The 18683-nt window shown below is 35.9% G+C and overlaps 1 protein-coding gene across 1 annotated transcript; it reads right to left on the reverse strand.

Moving 5' to 3' along the window:
• Nucleotides 1-5127: 5127 nt before the first annotated feature.
• LOC131276790 (olfactory receptor 7A17-like) lies at nucleotides 5128-6096 on the reverse strand. Its single transcript, XM_058290361.1, has one exon. It carries the CDS (start codon nucleotides 6094-6096, stop codon nucleotides 5128-5130), a length of 969 nt encoding a protein of 322 aa, XP_058146344.1.
• Between the last annotated feature and the right edge of the window lie 12587 nt (nucleotides 6097-18683).

An 18683-nucleotide genomic window follows, 5' to 3' on the forward strand; every position in this document is an offset into this window, starting at 1 on the left:
TTTTTCCTTTGTGATTACTTAGTTTTTTTTTTTTGAACTAATTCCTCCAAGTGTGCATTTAGTTCTTCAAATTTAGCTCTTTCTTCTTTTTTGATGTATGAATTTATGGCTATAAATTTCCCTCTCAGTACTGCTTTTGATTCATCCCATAAGTTTGGATATGTTGTGTTATCATTTTCATTAGTTTCAAGGTAGTTATTAATTTCTTTTGAGATTTCCTCCTTGGCCCACTCTTTTTCTAAGAGTGTGTTGTTTAACTTCCAAATCTTGGTGCCAAATCTGTGTCTCTGGCCCTTGCACATTTCCAGCTTCATTCCACTGTGGTCAGAGAAATTATTTTGTATGATTCCTATCTTTCTGAATTCATTGAGTCTTTTCTGTGGCCTAGGATGTGGTCTATCTTGGAGAATGATCCTTGTGCACTTGAGAAGAATGTATTTCCTATTGTATTGGGGTGTAATGTTCTGTATATGTTGATTAGGTTCAGCTCCTCTAATATATTGTTCAAATATTTGTTTCTTTATTGATTCTCTTTTGAAATATTCTGTCCAAAGTTGATAGTGGTGTATTAAAGTCCACCATTATAACTGTTGAGGCATCTATTCACTTAGTTTTTCCAGTGTTTGCCTCAAGTATATTGAGGCACCCTTGTTAGGAGCATAAATGTTTATGATTGTTCTTTCTTCTTGATAGAATCTCCCTTTCACTAATATGTAGTATCTGTCTTTGTCTCTCACAATTGTTTTGCTTTTAAAGTCTATTTTGTCTGATATTATTATAGCTACTCCTGCCCTTTTTTGGATATTGTTTGCTTGAAAGATTGTTTTCCAGCAATTGACTTATAACCTCCTTGAATCCCTGGGTCTAAGATGTGTTTCTTGGAGACAGCATATAGAATGGTCATATTTCCTTATCCAATCTTCCAGTCTGAATCTCTTGACAGGTGAGTTTAATCCATTGACATTCTGTGTTATTCCTTTCAAGGAATAACTTATATTAACCATGTTTTCTTTGGATTTGTGTTCGTCATATTTTGTTCGGTTTTCCTTCTCTTTTTGTCTTTTTAGTTGCTCTTACACTCTCCTTCAACTCCGTCTCTCTTGTTTTTTTCTTTCTTCCTGCTTAACTCCCTTTAATATTTCTTGAAGGGCAGGATTCTTGTTGGCATATGCTCCTAGTTTCTGTTTATCTGTGAATATTTTTAACGCTCCACGATTTTTGAATGCCAACTTTTCTGAATAGAGTATTACAGTTAGATTTTTTTTTTCTGTACCTTGACTGTGTCATATCACTGCCTTCTTACCTCAGTGGTTTCAGATGAGAAATCAGCAGTTAATCTAATGGAGCCTCCTTTGTATGTGATGGTTCTCCTTTCTCTTGCTGGTTTTAGTATTTTCTCTTTGTCTTGAGCATTGGATAACTTGACAAGTATATGTCTTGGAGTAGGCCTGGTGCGATTAATGCTCTTAGCGGTGTATTGTTCTTTCTGGACATGTAAATCCATCTCCCTCAATAGGTTTGGGAAGTTTTCAGTCATTATTTCCTCTGAAACCCCTTCTGTCCCCTTTTCCTTCCCTTCTCCTTCTGGGATGCCTATAATATGTATGTTTGCATGTTTTGCATTATCATTCAGGTCCCTAAGCCCATGATGGATTTTTTTTCTATCTTTTTATCAACCAGTTCTACTATCTGTTTGATTTCAAATGTACTGTCTTCCACATCACTTAATTTCTCCACTGCCTCTTCGAGTCTGCTCTTATTTGCTGAGAGTGTATTTTTGATTTCTTGAATTGTGTTGTTCATCACCATCATATCTGTTATATTTTTGCATGTTATTGCAATTTCTTCTGTATTCTCTCCAATTGTTTTCTTCATATTATTTATGTCTTCCTTCACCTCATCAAATTGGTCCCTAATATATTTTTTGATATCTTTAATTACCTGTCAATGTTCTGCTCCTCTACCTGGTTTTTAGTTTGTTCATTTGATTGGGTCATGTTTTCCTGATTATTGGTTTGGTTTGTAGTTTTTGGTTGCTTTCTGGTCATCATTTTATCTTTATGTGTTTAGTCAGTTGCTTAGCTTCTTTGTCTAGTTTGGAGTTCAATTAGTTGTTTTTGCATGCATGTTAAGTCTTCTCTTTATCACTTTGTTCTTCTTATTCTATTTCCTTGTTGTTCGATAAGTTCACTTGAAGGAAAATATTATGGCCAGGAAAGCAAAAGGAGTAAGAAAAGAAGATGAATAATAGTAGTACTGAAAGTAAATAATAACAGAAGAACCCTGTGAGATATAGGAAAATGTATATTAGACTCATGTAAGGTATGTAGAGTTATAACATTAAAAAAAGTAGATAAAAATATTAATATGTGGAGGAAGACAGTGTGAGTTAAAAGATCTGTGTGTTCAGGAGAGATGGAAAGAGAAAAGAGAGGGCTATAATATAAAGAGTGAATATAAAGGAGAAAACAAAACAAAGGATTAGTAATAAAAAGTAAAAAAAAAATTGGGTGGCTAACAAAGCGAGGTGTAATGTAAGAGAAAAAAATCAATGATGGAGGATAGAAAGATGTAGAGGAAAGGGAATAGAGTTGGCTGCCAAAATCAATACACAGAGAAAAGAGTACATGGAGAATGAGGTCATATAGCACATGTGAATCTCTCCCTGCATCAGCTAATATAGGAAGAATAAGAAAGCAGAGAAAGAAAGAGGGAAAAAAAGGGACAAAATGGAGTTGGGAAGTAAGTTGGAAAAAGAAAAAGAGCAAGAAAAAAAAAAAGAAAGAAAAAAGGGCCTTGAAGGCATAAAGAGGAAGGAAAACCAAGGAAAAACCAACCAAATACTAGGGAAAGTTTCAAGCTAGGAATCCTGTTTGTAGTTAAATAAAATGCTTAGGGATCTGACGTTCTCCCTTTTCTTCCTTCCTCAATTCCCTCTCTCCCAAGCAGCAGGAAAGCTGCCTGAAAGGTCCGATAGGAGATTTAAGTGGGTCCTTGTTGAATCAGCTCTGCACAGAAAACAATGACTCTTAATTTCCAGAGAGAGAACACCCACACCTCACCAGGAACCCCAAGTATGCTACTGGGGCCTTGGAAAGCACTTTCTACAGTCCCTCTCCTTTAGTTGTGCTATGAGAGGCCTTGTTGATTTTCTGACTCCACCTTCTCCCAGTGAATTTTCATTTTTAAAGAATCTTTAGAATATTGAAATGTCATATAAAAAATAAAGAAGTTTCGTATATGTTCCACATCCTTACCCTCCTACACTTTATCACATTAACAACATGTTTCATTATTGTGGCACATTTGTCAACATTGAAGAAAACTTACTGAAGCATTGCTACTAACAATGGAATATAGTTTAGAATATAGTCTATCATCTGTCTCACACAATTTTATAGGTTATGAAAATATGTATAATGGCTTGTTTCTATCATCGCAATGCCATGCAGGAGAATCCCCTTGTCTCCAGAATATTTGTATACTGCATATAATCTTCCCTGTCCCTCTCCTCAAAACCTCTGTTGGCCACTGTCTTTATATCAATTATTAAATTCTTTAATTGCTAGAATATTAATAAGTCTTACTTATTATAATGAACAAAAGACCAAAGTCAAAATTCTTAAAAAGCTTTTATTTGGAAAGAAATTTCTGCTTGAAATAACCCTTTCATATAAACTATTTCGTACAACACCAGATTGCAAAAAAAAAAAAACAAAAAAACCCTGTCTTGCAGAGCAGCAGTCTAGGAATTGATACATCAAAATTGTTGGGAGTGAGAACACCAATGACACTATGACACTATTTCAAATGGATAAATGTACAAGATTGTCTATAAATAGCTTGGAAAAATGATTCAGAGTATTTTGTTTGCAGGAATATGTAATGACAATACCTGAGAAGATTTTTTTACAAACTGGTTTATGTGATAAATGATTTTACTGTAAATCCTAAATGAAGTAATTTTGAATAGGGTAGGGATCTAACTTGCACTGGAGAAAATTTCAGAAAGAAATGACAAGTTGATGATTTTTAATTCTCAGATTTTTTTGCAATCAAAACACAGCTATTTTATAAGAATGCATGAATGAAATATCTTCCCCTAAAATTGCAGTTCTGAACTAGTAATGACTCACATAAGAGCCTGATCATGTGCGATAATACATTACAAATGAAAATGAATTCAGTTTTCCCAAAGAGTGTGAAATGAATACAACTACATAACCATTTATTAATATTAAAAAAAAATGACCATTAATTCAGACATCATTAATTCCAAAATGCCACTCTGGTTTGCTATTTGTAGTGATGATGCAGAAATAAGTTGATGAATGAAGTATTCAGCTTATTCTACCTCAGAAAGAAAACAGTATGCCTATATAAAAATCTGAAATTATGTCCTAATATCTGGATTTAATAGTAGATTAAGATATGTAGGAAATGAGGAAAACACTTACATTGGTTTTATGATCTATAAATGTGTATTATTATGGTAGGAAGCACTGAGAAAAATTCCCAGAAAATACGCTTAACTTCGAAAATAATTTTTAAAGGGCAACCTGATGTCACTGGAAGAATGATAGAAATGATTGAGACCATCAATCTTTGAAGAATCAGGGATTGTGTTGTTGATTGCATCCTCGTTTAATTTATGATTTGGAATATGCAAGAGAAAGGCACATATTGGGGATGGAATGTGGATTATTGTATAGCAGTCAGATAAGGTCTACTATACAGGATGTGATCTCTTTTAGGAAACAATGAATAAAACCTTGATAGCTGGTAAACAGACGTTGGTATGAGAGCTTATTTTTCAGTAAAACCATGAAACACAAGCAGTTTCTTTCCTCTGGCAGTGACTGCAGTACACCTTTATCCATCCAGCACCTGTACATTTATAAATATAGAACAATCTACATGAAATATTCTACTGCTGAAGATCCAGGTAGCAGATTCTGCTTTCATTTCTGATGATGGGAAATATAATGATAGAAAACATGTAAAATAATACAAACGAAACAGGTATCCTTGATACATAAAAATTAAAGAAACAATTCTGTTGTTAGGAAAATAACAGATTATCTCTCCATTTACTTGTAAGTATCTAGATTAAGATCTCCTAGTGTTTTAACTCTGAGCACTTTTGTAAACTTGAAAGTATCTTTTTATATAGATAATGTTTCTCAGCTTTTTTAAGGCCTGCTTTATGTCCTTGTTTTTAAGACTGTATATAAAGGGGTTCAACATGGGAGTGACCACTGTGTACATCACTGAGGCTATTGCATTTGCCCTTGAGTTTTTGGTAGTAGCAGAACTAAGATAGACTCCAAGACCTGTACCATAAAACAAGGTCACTACTGAGAGGTGAGAACCACAAGTAGAAAATGCTTTGTACTTGCCCTCAGTTGTTGAAATTCTCAAAATAGAGGATATAATCTTATAGTAAGAGAAAAGGATCCCAGTGAATGGAATAACATCCAGAAGTCCAACAATAAAATACATCACTAAGTCATTGAGGAAGGTGTCAGAACAAGCACGTCTGATCACCTGATTAAGTTCACAGAAAAAATGGGGCATTTCCAACTCTGTACAGAAAGACAATCGCAAAACCATTAAACATTCTATAAGGGAGAATAAAACATTCAATAACCAAGATGTCAGCAGCAGAAGGCCACAGAATCGGGTGTTCATGATGACTCTGTAATACAGGGGGTAACAGATGGCCACAAAACGGTCATAAGCCATCACAGTTAAGAATGAGTTATCTAATTGTCCAAAAAGTATGAAAAAATACATCTGGGTGAGACAGTTTTCAAAAGTTATGATTTTGATGCCTCTCTGGATGTTTTGCAGCATCTTTGGTACTATGGTGGAGGTGAAACAGATATCTGTAAAAGACAGGTTAGAGAGGAAGAAGTACATGGGTGTGTGGAGGTGGGAGTCTGAGATGATGGCCAGGATGATGAGCATATTTCCAATGAAAGTGAGTAGGTACATGGACAGAAACAGCCCAAAGAGGAGGGGTTGCACTCCTGTATCTTCTGAGAGCCCCAGGAGGATAAATTCCAAGACATATGTTTGGTTTTCTGTTTCCATGTAGATAATGAACTTCCTGGAAGAGATATCAGAGCAATGCAATTTTATCCACAAGCAGTGAGTAGAAAAATATAGTAAGTTGTATGGTTTATAGTGTAAATATGTTATTAATATCTTATTAATTTTATGTAGATCTAGTATCCTTATCTGAAAATGTCAGGGAAAACAGGTTTCTACTTCTCCTTGATACATTTGCCTACTAGATATCCTTGTCCTTAATAGAAAACAATTTGCCAAGTGAATATTTTCCATGATAAATTCTCTCAGACTTTATTTTATTTAATTTCTTTTTTCTTTCATGCTTTATTTTAAATAACAAACATTATGACCAGTCTTTTTGTATCCTGTGACAAAATAGTAGAGAAGAACAACGTTTTACGAACCATATTACCTTGTTGTAACACTTAGTATAAACCCACAATACTTAAAGAGAATCCTATTGCTGAAGTGGACAAATGACCCCACATAAATGGGGTCCCTGATGTTGCACAGAGGACAAGGCCAATCGATGTAGAAAGTATGGTCTTCTCAAGAATTTGTGTTGGAAAAACAAGATGCACTAATGCCAAACAAAGAAGGATGCTAGGCACTGATTGTATTCATTTCAAAAAACTGAATCAAACTGAATCATATAACTTTAAAGTAAAATACACTGTAAAAGTGCTAGACTAAAACCTAAAGAAAATCTAGGGACCCCTAGTATGATAATGAGTTTTTTTTAGATATAGCAACAAAAGCATGATCCATGGAAGATTAAAATTTATAAATTAGTTTTTATTCAAATGTACAATCTCTCCTCTGTGAAAAATATTGATAAAGGGTTGCAAAGAATATTTACAGTTTTGGAAAAATATTTACAAGACACATCTGACAAATGATTTGTATAAAAATGAATAAAATTACTATTAACACTGCAAAATAAGAGAGAAAATATTGAGTTAAAAAATTAGGATCTGAAAAGTATCCTAATGTAAGATTACCCTTCCCAAATAAGAATACAAAAAGTACTTCGAACTCACTGGCACCTAGATATCATTGCCAAGTGCCAACTTGCAATGCATCTGGAAAAAGACGTTGACCAAAAGGGGAAAATAATAAGTAGAGATGAGTTTTTACGACTAAGAGCTTTCAAAGTGAGTTTTGAGGTCCTTCCAGAGGTTACACTTAGGCATGTCTCAGCAGAATCTCCCTGTCTGCTACAGTTAACATTGCCTCAAAAGGCAGGGCTCCTGATGGCTCTAGGGACATCTAGACACTATAAACAGTGCAGAGAATCTCAGGATTTAAGCACCCTGTCTGTGGGCCTTACTTTGGAATTTATGTTCCTCAGTGAAAAAGAGTTAGACTCATTTGAAGATTCCCAACATGTGCCTCTTTTGTACATTTTATTTACAGAAGAGCCATGTGTTGGCATTATATTTTTTAAATGCATGTCCCAGAGTCTTAAATCTTTGCACTTTTTATGTGCCAGTTTAGCCCTGAATCTATGCAGAGTTTCACTACCTACTCTCCAGTTCATTGGACCTATCCAGGACAACTAACAAGGAGATGATAATGGACAGTGTCCAACCCAAGGAACAAAGAGTGTCAGCAACTGCAAGCAAGATAGTTCAATCCATCTGCCCCATGGGATCTAAGCCCCCTTTCAGTTAGAAACAGAGTTGTCATCACCATCACAAAATGCTCAAGATTGGGGAATGAAAAATGGAGTAAAGTAGACTTATTATTTTTCGTTATAGACATTATTATTCTAGCAATGGAAGAACTTTTGTCATTGATATAAAGGCAGTGGTGATCAGATGTTCTGAATGAAGAGGGGAGAATAGGTGTAAAATAGGGTCACTTTCAGGACATTGTGATTGTTCTGCACAACATTGCAATGACAGATACAGACCATTATATATTTTTGTACAGGAAAGACTGCCTAATATAAAACATAGTCCATGGTTAGTAACATTGCTGTAATATGTGTTCATCAATTGTAGCAAATGTACCATACTAACGAAAGATTTGTTAATATGGGAAAGATTGAGAGGGAAAATTTATGAGTCATATGGGAACTCCCTATATTTTTGGCTAACAATGTAATCTAAACCTACGTTAAAAATTTAAATAAATAAGTGAATGATTAAATAAAAGATCTTTAAAAAAGTTAAAACATCTTTGTTATTAGGGAGTTACAAAATTTAAACCACAATGATATATCATCACCACTTATTAGAAGAGATAAAAACAATAAACCCTGACAATACCAATTGCTGTTGAGTATATGGAACAGTAAACCTCTCATTCATTGCTAGTGAGAACTCAAAATTATTCTGCCACAATACAATTTTGCAGTTTCTTGTAAAACTAAACATTGTCTTACCATACAATCCAGCATTTTTGTTTTAGGTATATATGTGAATGATATGAAATCTGGAGTCCACACAAAAACCCACACATGAATGTTTATAGCAGCTATATTTGTAGTCTCCAAATATGAAAGCAAACAATATATTTGCTAACCACCACAATGGGGAACTGAGAGTGTACAACCACAAGCAGGATAATCCCATCCATCAGACATGTGAGATCTAAGCCCCCTTTTGGTTAAGAAGTGGAGTGTCTGTCGCATGGAAGAATAAAATATGGATTAGAGTGGACTTACTGGTATTCTACTATAGACTTACTGTGACTCTAGCATTGGAAAAAATTGTATCATTGATGTGGAAACAGTGGCCATGGGTGTTGTTGATGGCAAGGAGAGGGAAGAAGAGGTGAGATATGTGGGCATTCTGTGGACTTGGACCTGTCCTGAATGACATTACAGGGATAGATGCAGACATTATATATCCTGCTATAACCTACTGAATGGACTGGGAAAGAGTGTAAACTACAGTGTAAACTATAATCCATGCAGTGTAGATGTGCTCCAAAATATATTCATCAAATAAAGTGAATGCACCACACTGGTGAAAGAGGTTGTTGGTGTGTGAGGAGTGAGAGAGATAGGAAGTGGGGGTATATGGGAACCTCTTATATTTTTTAATGTAACATTTTTTGTGAGAGGTATCTTTTAAAAAGTCATAATAAAAAAAATCCTAAAGGACTGCGAGGTGACCAAATGGACATTTTCCAGAAATTTTATCAACTACTAAGGTAATTTACAACCCAGACAAATATCTGATAGCATTTCCACAATAAAAATATTGCCTGGTGAAAAAAACATTGGTGTTCAGTACTTTAATAGGCAAACTCAGTGTGCTATAACTATGCAATGGAACATTAGTGAGATAAATAGAAATGTAACATCCAGCCAAAAAAAAAGATATGGATGAATCTTAAATAATTATTTCTAATTAAATGAAGCCAGTATTAAAATGTTGCATATGTTGATATCAATTTTATCTAACTCTGGAAATGGCAAACAATGAGAAAATAGAATGTTCACTAGTTGCCAGAGGACTGAGGAGAGAGAAGGAGAGTTTAGAAGGTGAATTCCAGGGAAATTTTTAGAGCAATGACTCTAATTTGTGTAACAATATAATTATAGACACATGACATTAGGCCTTTTTAAAATCCTTTATACTTGACAACACAGAGTGAACTTCATGTATGCAAGTAAATAATCAGTGCTCCAAAATGTATTCACCAAATGCAATGAACGTGCCATGATGATTAAAGAGGATGTGGATGTGGGAGCAGTGAGGTGAGGGGGGTGGGGGTATATGGGGGTCTCATATTTTTTTAATGTAACATTTAAAAAAAATAAAGACAGGAAAAAAGTCATTTACAAGGCCAAGCGGATACTGGATAGAATGAAAATGTTGCAAATCTATGTAAAATATCACAAATGCATAATTTGCCCTGAAAAGAGGGGTTGAGTACAGAGGTGCTGTAAAAATAATAGTGGATATGAATGAAGCCTGTACAATGAAGTCAAATAAAATGTGCATAAATATTTTACTCTAGCTAATAAAGTTGGGTTCTATACTGTATGGATTAATAATTTTGATATTTCTAATCATGTAGACTGGAATAAATAAATCCATAGAGAGATGGCAGATGAGGGAATATTTTTCTCACTGTGAAGTGGGAGCTTACAGATAAGAAAGGGGAGGAGTCTAGAATGCTCTTTGTGACAGTGATTTAGAGTTAGATACAACAATATCAACTCATGTTTAGGTTAATATAGGTAATGACGGTTGTATGTAAATATAATTTTAGACATTAATATGTAGAAGATTAGTATACATGCACATACTTTCTCTGGAGAGAGTGCCCAGAAGCCACAGTAGCAGGAGCACAGATAATGCCCAGATCTTGGAATTGAACACCAATCTCCAGTAAATGTCTTCTTGGAGAAATTACTGACTCTAAGAAACAAATATGCATGAAACACATAGCACATCTTATAGTATCAAAGAGGAAATAATCACTAAAATAAACCACTCAATGATGGGGTAGTAGTAAAGAGAAACAGGGTGTGACTGAAAGAGCTCCCATGGATAAAAGTGGAAAATTGAAAAACAAAAATAAGAATATTTGTATTGTGTCACACCCCAAAGTATAAAATAAATGTCATGAGTTCATCCTGAAATAACTAAATTATTGATTAATTAAGAAAGAAGAGACAAATCTCTCATACATAAGAATTCAATCATTGATTTAGATTTTGTTCTCTCAACACCGTGGAACAAAAATCCCACTTCTGAAGACTTCCTCATGACTCTTCCTAAAGAGGATATAAGGAAAGGATGAGAAACAAAGAACGTTATACTGGGGGAACCACAAAACCCTGTTGATCAAGGTCAGCATGAACAATGATAAGTCGCATTGACAGGCTACAACCTGGATAGGATGTGTTGAAAATGACACTTTATCTCTGGTGCCTTCCTCCATAAAAGTGTAAACCAAGCCTAATTATGAGAAGAACATCAGAAATTTGTAACTTGGGGAGACTTTAAAATATGCCTCAATTCCAATCCTCACAAGTATCCAGGTTATCAAAAACCAGGAGAGTCAGAGAAGCCATCATTCTCACAAAGGGACTAAGAGGTTATGAAAAATAAGGACAAGATGCTATTTTGGGTGGCAGATGGTAAAAACAGGGGGAAAGGAGTGAGAGGTTCTTGGAAACTATCTCTAACATCCTTGCAATTTTTCTAACAATCTAAGACTGTTCTAATATATTAAGTTTATTATTAGTGAAATGCAAAACCCTAGGATTACTGAAGTCCAAGTTTCAATCCAGACACAATTACATGCCTTGTATGAAAATATCACATGGCTGTAAGTCTCACATTTTTCATACCTTGAATCAGAATCGTGTAGCTGTTTTCAAAGAACAATTTAAAGAATTAAATAATATGTATAAAATGTCTGATGTTGTGCCTAGTATAATTGCCAATATTTTATACACTATGAATCAACCATACACATATTCATGCTTCACACTTCATCCCCATGTTTTCAGTGCTGATTTCATCTCTCATCATCAATGGGGGTTTTAACAAAAGCAATACTTATATAGGCCCACATTGACCTTCCCTCAGGGCAAGCTTTTTCATGATCACTTTCTATAAACCAGCACTGACTCACCAATAACTCCAAAATAAATATGCATATTGTGTAATAAATACAAGGTTCTCTGTTATCTGCCTGTTGCCAACCCAACTGAGCTCATTTTCCCCTTTTCAAATCCCTGCCCCTCACTGTTGACCAGATATTAAGAACAATTTTTAAAACCTCACTACACCTTATGGTTATATTGATTGCACATTTCTGTCCCTTTCATCTCTTCTAGGTGTGCTTCTACCCTTTTTTCTTCCTGAAATTATTCTAAAGCTTCCTTCAAGTCTCATTACTATTAAAAACTTCCTTGTGACATCTTCACTAACATCCATAGGATTAGTCTATATATTTTGATTCACTTCACCATGATTCCAGAGACACTTCAGGGTATTGGACATACTCATTTCTATGTCTATTACCCTATTTGGATGTAATCCCCATAATATGAAGAACAAAGCCTTATTTATTTATTCCAAAAGTAATATCTACAGATCATCACGAAGTAACTGATGACCAAACATTTATTGAATGACCAAAAGTAAAAAATAAATGAATGTGGTTAAACAGATACTGACAAAAATTGCAGAGAAAGAAGAGTGAGTAAAATAAGGAAAAAATGTCACTGAGAGAGGGAAGACCCAAGAGAGAGAGACCAAAAGAGAAAGATTGGAAAAAGAATATATTTGGTGTGTTTGCTATCTACTTCCACTCAGGTTTTTTAATAAGACAGGATTTTGTATTTTAAGCTTTCTCTTTGGTCAAAACCTGTTGATATCCTTAATGCTTCTACCGCTAAATGGGGTACATGGAGCCAAAATATATTCCCTCAGTAACTGTGAAGCTTCTATAACTCACCCTGATATTATCAAGGCAGGGTCTAAGTTCTCCAGCACAGATACTTCCTTGAATGAATGATGAAGCTGGAAGCTCTGTTCCCAGGAAGAAATGGGAGATGGAACCATTCATGAGGTATCTAGAAGATAAATTGTGTTTTCTCTTCACCAGCGGTTAATAAAGTAGATTTGACATAGTTAGATTTTCTGAGCATTTAGGGTTTACATACCCATGCGCGACATTAATGAAGCGATCTTTTGTTTCATTACTCCCTGAGATATTTACTTCTCTGGAGATAAGAAAGCAAAGCACAATGCAAACTTGTGCGTTTTGTCCCTTGTGACAGCTTAGGAGCTCCATGCTGCTCCCAGGAGGAGGTCACCTCTCTTAAGGTGTGTGTTTTTGTATTGCCAGGTATTGCTTTTGCTGATTCTGGAGAAAGACTCTGGATACACTAAAATGCCTTATTTTCCCAATTTTTCTCCTCTGGATTAGGCTCTTATGAATGGAGCCAACCACTCTCAAGAGAATTTCTTCTTTTCTCACTGCTTCTCCTTTATCCTCGTAGTTAACAATATCTATTTGAATCACACAACTATATGGTTTCTCAGTCATCCCACAGCTATTTATTCAGCAATAGTGTATGGTAAAGCCTAAACTACTTTCTGAGAATGAAGAGAAGGCAATGTTACAGTCCTTCCTTGCAGATGGTTCACATTTTCAAACAGCCAAGAGATGAGCACTTACTCCCAAGAAGCCTGTCCCAAGTGTACCCTGTGCAAGATGCCCCCCATCCATTACCCTAAACCAGTAACTCTTTCTTATAATATTGTCTAAAGTGTTTTCTCAACGTTATAGTTCAACCACGTATCTGCCAATGCCCTGTGTTCACCTTCTTCTACCCAGCGCTCTCCCCAGTTCCATGGGCAAACTGAACATTGTGTTATATCAGTGTGTGGAGGCCCATATATGAGCCGGATGGTGTTGTACACCCATCCTGGGGAGCCCCCATCAATATTCTCAAATAGAGGGATGGTGTCTCTTAAGAGCTTGGGTGGTTCCCAATGGGGGCAGAGAGAATACTATGTCAAGCCCTAAGCATTTTTGCAAGGATCGATGAATCTTGTACTTCAATTAGTGAAGCTTGACACTGTGTGCTCTGATGGGAAGGGGAGAGAGGGATAGAATAGATGGAAGAGGGGATAACTGGGGAGTAATTTATATGTTCTGCATGATCATGCAATGATGGATACAAGCCATGTTAAATTTCACTAAAAATTTATGAAAGTGTATGGTCTAAAATGTAATCCATATGTAAACTACAGCACATGGTTGGTATCTTTGTTTCAATAATTATACATTAGTTGTAGCAAACGTAACATCCATGTGTAAAAGCATTTTTGGTGGGGAATGGGGAAAAGGGGGAAGATGTTTGTTATAAAGGAGACCCCCTATATTCTCTATGTGACTTTACTATGTCCTAAAGCTTCTTTGAAGACCTAGTAAAAATAAGAGGCAAAACACTAAGGAAGAAATGAAAGAAATTGCCGTGTCACTGTATAAACAGGACTATTACATTGGTGAAAGGCAAAACATTTTAAAAAGTGATAAAATTTTCATTATTAATACTCCAATTGTTTTACTATTTTAGTTTTTCTAAATTATTATGCATCTTATTTTTAATATTTAAACCAACCATTTCAATTTCATTTCCTATTAATTGAATTAGGCTATATTTTAGACTTCATTTTTAAAGAAGTTTTGGATCATAGAGGGGTTCAACTATGGCAGGGAAGGAGCATTGGTGTGGGGTATTGTTGATGGGGATGGATGGGAGGGAGTTCACCTGGGTATACATATAGGGTGTATAGATATGTTTGGATGTTCATTAGGTATTGACACAGTGGGTAGAGATAAACATGACAAGAGAAGGAGTGCTGAGTTCCCATCCTGGGGAGTCTGCTACATTTCCCAATGAAGAGGAACAATCCCCCAAGTACAAGGGCAAAGACAAGTGAAGAAGGATGGTCCAATGATAGGCTTTTGATACTGATGACTATGCTTATGAGTCTGTTGTGCTGAAATTTAAACTTTGTCTAGCATCACTTGGTGTCTTAATGTCACCTCCTGGGAGGTTATATGTTACTCAAATGTGGCCACTCTCTACATCAAACTCAGCATATAAATGGGTTACCTTTCCCCACAGCATGAGACATGACTCTAGGGATGAGCCTTCCTGGCAGTGAGGGATTGCTGCAAAGCACCAGCTCGTGAAGCAGCTGGAAAAAAAAGCAGTTCATTGGATTTACCCAGGTCAGCTGACAGGGAGGTGTGGATAAACAACCACCACACCAAGGAACCAAGATAGTCTACAGCTGTGGACATAAGAGTCCCATTCATCAACCATCAGTGATCAAAGCTCCCACTCAATTGAGAGGTGGAGAAGGCATTGCCATCCCAGGATCCTCAGGATGGAGAAATAAAATATGGATTAGAATAGACTTACTGGTATTCTATTATAGAATTATTTTGACTCTAGCAATAGAATAAATTATATCATTTATGTGGAGCCAGTGACCACAGGTGTTACTGAAGGTAGGGAGAGGGAAAAGGAGGTATGATACGGGGGTATTTTGGAGACTTGGACTTGTTCTGCATGATATTGCAGGGACAGCTGTAGGACATTATATATCCTGCCATAAACCACTGAAAGGAGAGAGTGTGAAATACAATGCAACCTATAATCTATGCTGTGTAGCAGTGCTCAAAATGTATTCATCTTTTGCAGTGAAAGTACATCACTAATGAAAAAAAGACATATGTATTTACTATTTCCTTCATTTGGTCTACGTCTGTTTTATGGGGAATATTTTTTATGTGGCTTTTCTGTAACCTACATCTTCTTTGAAGATAAAATGGAAAAAAATAAGACCCTGGTGAATATAAGGAATACATTGTCTCCATATAAAAAGACAGCAAATCTTACAGTGATGAAAGACACAGTGGCTAAAAATACATATCATTTCAATATTTTAAATTATTTGTATTTTATTGGTTATTTTTATAGCTATTATTTCATTTTTAAAGTTTTATTTATTTAGTTGGCCTTGCTTTTGGAAAGGTTTTGGATTATAGAAATTTGACAAATATGGCAAGGGAAGATAATGCTATGGTCTGTCAGGTGTGGGGGATGTGAGTAGGGGTGCACATGGGACATACCTCTAAGTAATACGAATATGTTCAAGTGTTCATGGGTTATCCTCTAGGTTGGTGGAGACTCACATAATAACCAAAAGAATATTGAATTCCCATGTTGGGGATTCCTGCTTCACTCTAATAGAATTCAAGTATCCCCTGAATACATGAGTAGTGCCTAGTGAAGGAAGAACAACCATTACTCCAGGCCCCTTATATTGATTATACAAAAGAATCTTTTCTTGTAAAATTGAAACTAACCTAGTATTATACACTGCCTTTGAGTTACCTCTTGTAAACTTCCTTGTTGCTCAAAATGTAGACTTCCTCTAAACAAAATTCAGCATGTAAACTCTCTAACTCCCCCCCCCCCCCCAGTATTGTGCATGACTACTGGGGGTGAGCCTCCCTGGCACCAAGAGATTATTACCAACCAAGTGCCAAAGAGTATTGGCATCTTAATAATTTTAACTTTTCCTTTCAATGAAACCAGGACTTCTTATCTTTTCCTTAGGGTTTTTTTCTAACTACTTGCAGCAGTGTTTTGTAGTTTTCAATATATAAGTCCTTCAATGCTTTAAATAAAATTATCTCCAGTTTAGATTTGTTTAGATATTACTGTGAATGAATTCTTTTTAATTTCTAGTTGGGAATATTCTCAGCTAGTGAATACAACACAACAGATTTTTGTATGTTGATCTCATACCTTCCATTTTTCTGGATTCATTTAAGAGCTCTAGAAATTTACTTGGGGAAGCTTTGCTATTTCCAATATAAATGATCTTATCATCACTAAATACAGATTGTTTTACTTATCCCTGTCTTATTTGGATGCATTTTTTAGGTTTATTGCATAATTTCTTTGAGAGGGACTTCTACCACAAGACTGTATATAAATAGTGAAAGCAGGCAAGCTTGTCTTGTTCCAGTCCACAAAGGGAATATTTCACTTTTTCAGCATCGAGTGTATTATTAAATGTACATATATATATGCATATATGTATATATGATTTTTATCATGCTGAAAAATATACCTTGTATTCTTCTTTTTCTGAGTGTTTTTATCATGAAATAGCATTGGATTTTGTCAAATTCATTTTCTGCCTCAATAGAGATTTTCATGCAATTTCCCCCATGATTACATTAGAAGTTCTATTGATTTCCCTATGTTGAAAATCCTTACTTCCTGAGTGTGGAAGTTTGATATTATTTATGAATTCCAAAAAGAAATATAGATTATGTTTGTAAACTGGTCTATTCCTCAGACTTGATAACCCTTTGATTTTCTTAGAATCAGCCGAGATGTCTGACTAAATTATGGTATGATTAGGGTTTTGATCCAACCATGTCTTTAGATTGTGACTCAGCATTGAGTTGCAGCCCCCCTTGTCTGATAAAACAGACTCTCATTTGTAAGTAGACAAACAGAATAAGATATGTGGAATGAGGACTTGCTCCATAGGCATGGCCCCAAGAAGAGAGATCAGGCTGATAATCTACAAGAGACCTAGTGGAGAGAGCAGAACAGCTAAGCACAGAAAGCCATGAGACCCAGGAAGAGAGATGAACCTTATGCTAGCCTAAAGCTGAAGATCTGAAGAAGCTGGGAACATGAAACTTAACTGGAAGGATGAATGTTGCAACCTTGCAGACATTATCCACCATCTTGCATCAACACGTGGCAACAGAATTTGGGTGAAAAAATACCTTTTCTGGTATGATGGGTTGGAATTTTTAGTACCTTGTGACTTTAAGCCTTTATTTTTTAAAGATTTTTTTCTCTCCCCTTCCCCCACTCCAGTTGTCAGCTCTCTGTGTCCATTCCCTGTGTGTTCTTCTATGTCCGCGTTGAGTTCTTGTCAGTGGCACCCAGAATCTGTGTCTCTTTTTGTTGCATCATCTTGCTGCATCATCTCTCTGTTGTGTGTGGTGCCATTCCTGGGCAGGCTCCATTTTATTGTACTGGGTGACTCTCCTTAAGGGGTGCACTCCTTGCACGTGTGGCTCCCCTATGGGGGCATCCCTGCTTGGCATGGCACTCCTTGCATGCATTAGCATTGTGCATGGGCTAGCTCATCACACAGGTCAGGAGGCCTGGGTTTGAACCTTGGACCACCCATTTGGTAGGTGAATGCCCTAATCATTGAGACAAGTCTGCCTTGACACTAAATAAATACCCTTTATAAAGTCTAATGGAGTTTTGGTAGTTTGCATCAGCAACACCACTTGCTAATGGTGGATAATTATTTTAATATTCTCTTGGACTTGATCTGCATATATTTTTTTTAGGGTTTAAGCATATATATTCATAAGAGAAATTGGTCCTAGAATTTCTTTCCTTTTTTAACCTTTAAGTAACTTTGATATCGCAATAACTTTAGCCTCATCGAATGAGTTAGGCAGTTATCCCTCATCTTCAATTTTGAAGATTTTGAGAAGTACTGGAATTAATTCTTCGTTGAATGTTTTATTAGAATTCATCTTTGATGTTGTCTGATTCTGAACTTCTCTTTTATTCTCTCACTTTATTTTTTTTTTATGTTACATTCAAAAAATATAAGAGGTCCCATTTTTATCCTCCATTTCCCTCACCCCCCTCCTCCCATATCAACAACCTCTTTCATCATCTTAGGATATGTATTACATTCGGTGAATACATTTTGGAGCACAGCTACACCACATGGATAATTGTTTACATTGTAGTTTACACTCTCTCCCAGTCCACCCATTGGGCCATGACAGGACATAAAATGTCCAGCATCTGTCCCAGCAGTACCACCCAGGAAAACTCCAAGTCCTGAAAATGCCCCCACATCATATCTCTTCTTCACCTCTCTACCCTCAGTAGCTACCATGGCCACTTTCTCCACATCAATGCTACAATTTCTTCCATTACTAATCGCAATATTTCCATAGTAGAATATCTGTAAGTGTACTCTAATCCATACTATATTCCTCCATACTGTGCACTTCGGGATTGCTATGTCCACTCCACCTCTTTA

The sequence above is a fragment of the Dasypus novemcinctus genome, chromosome 30 (assembly GCF_030445035.2).
Source record: "Dasypus novemcinctus isolate mDasNov1 chromosome 30, mDasNov1.1.hap2, whole genome shotgun sequence".
Classification (NCBI taxonomy): Eukaryota; Metazoa; Chordata; class Mammalia; order Cingulata; family Dasypodidae; genus Dasypus; species Dasypus novemcinctus.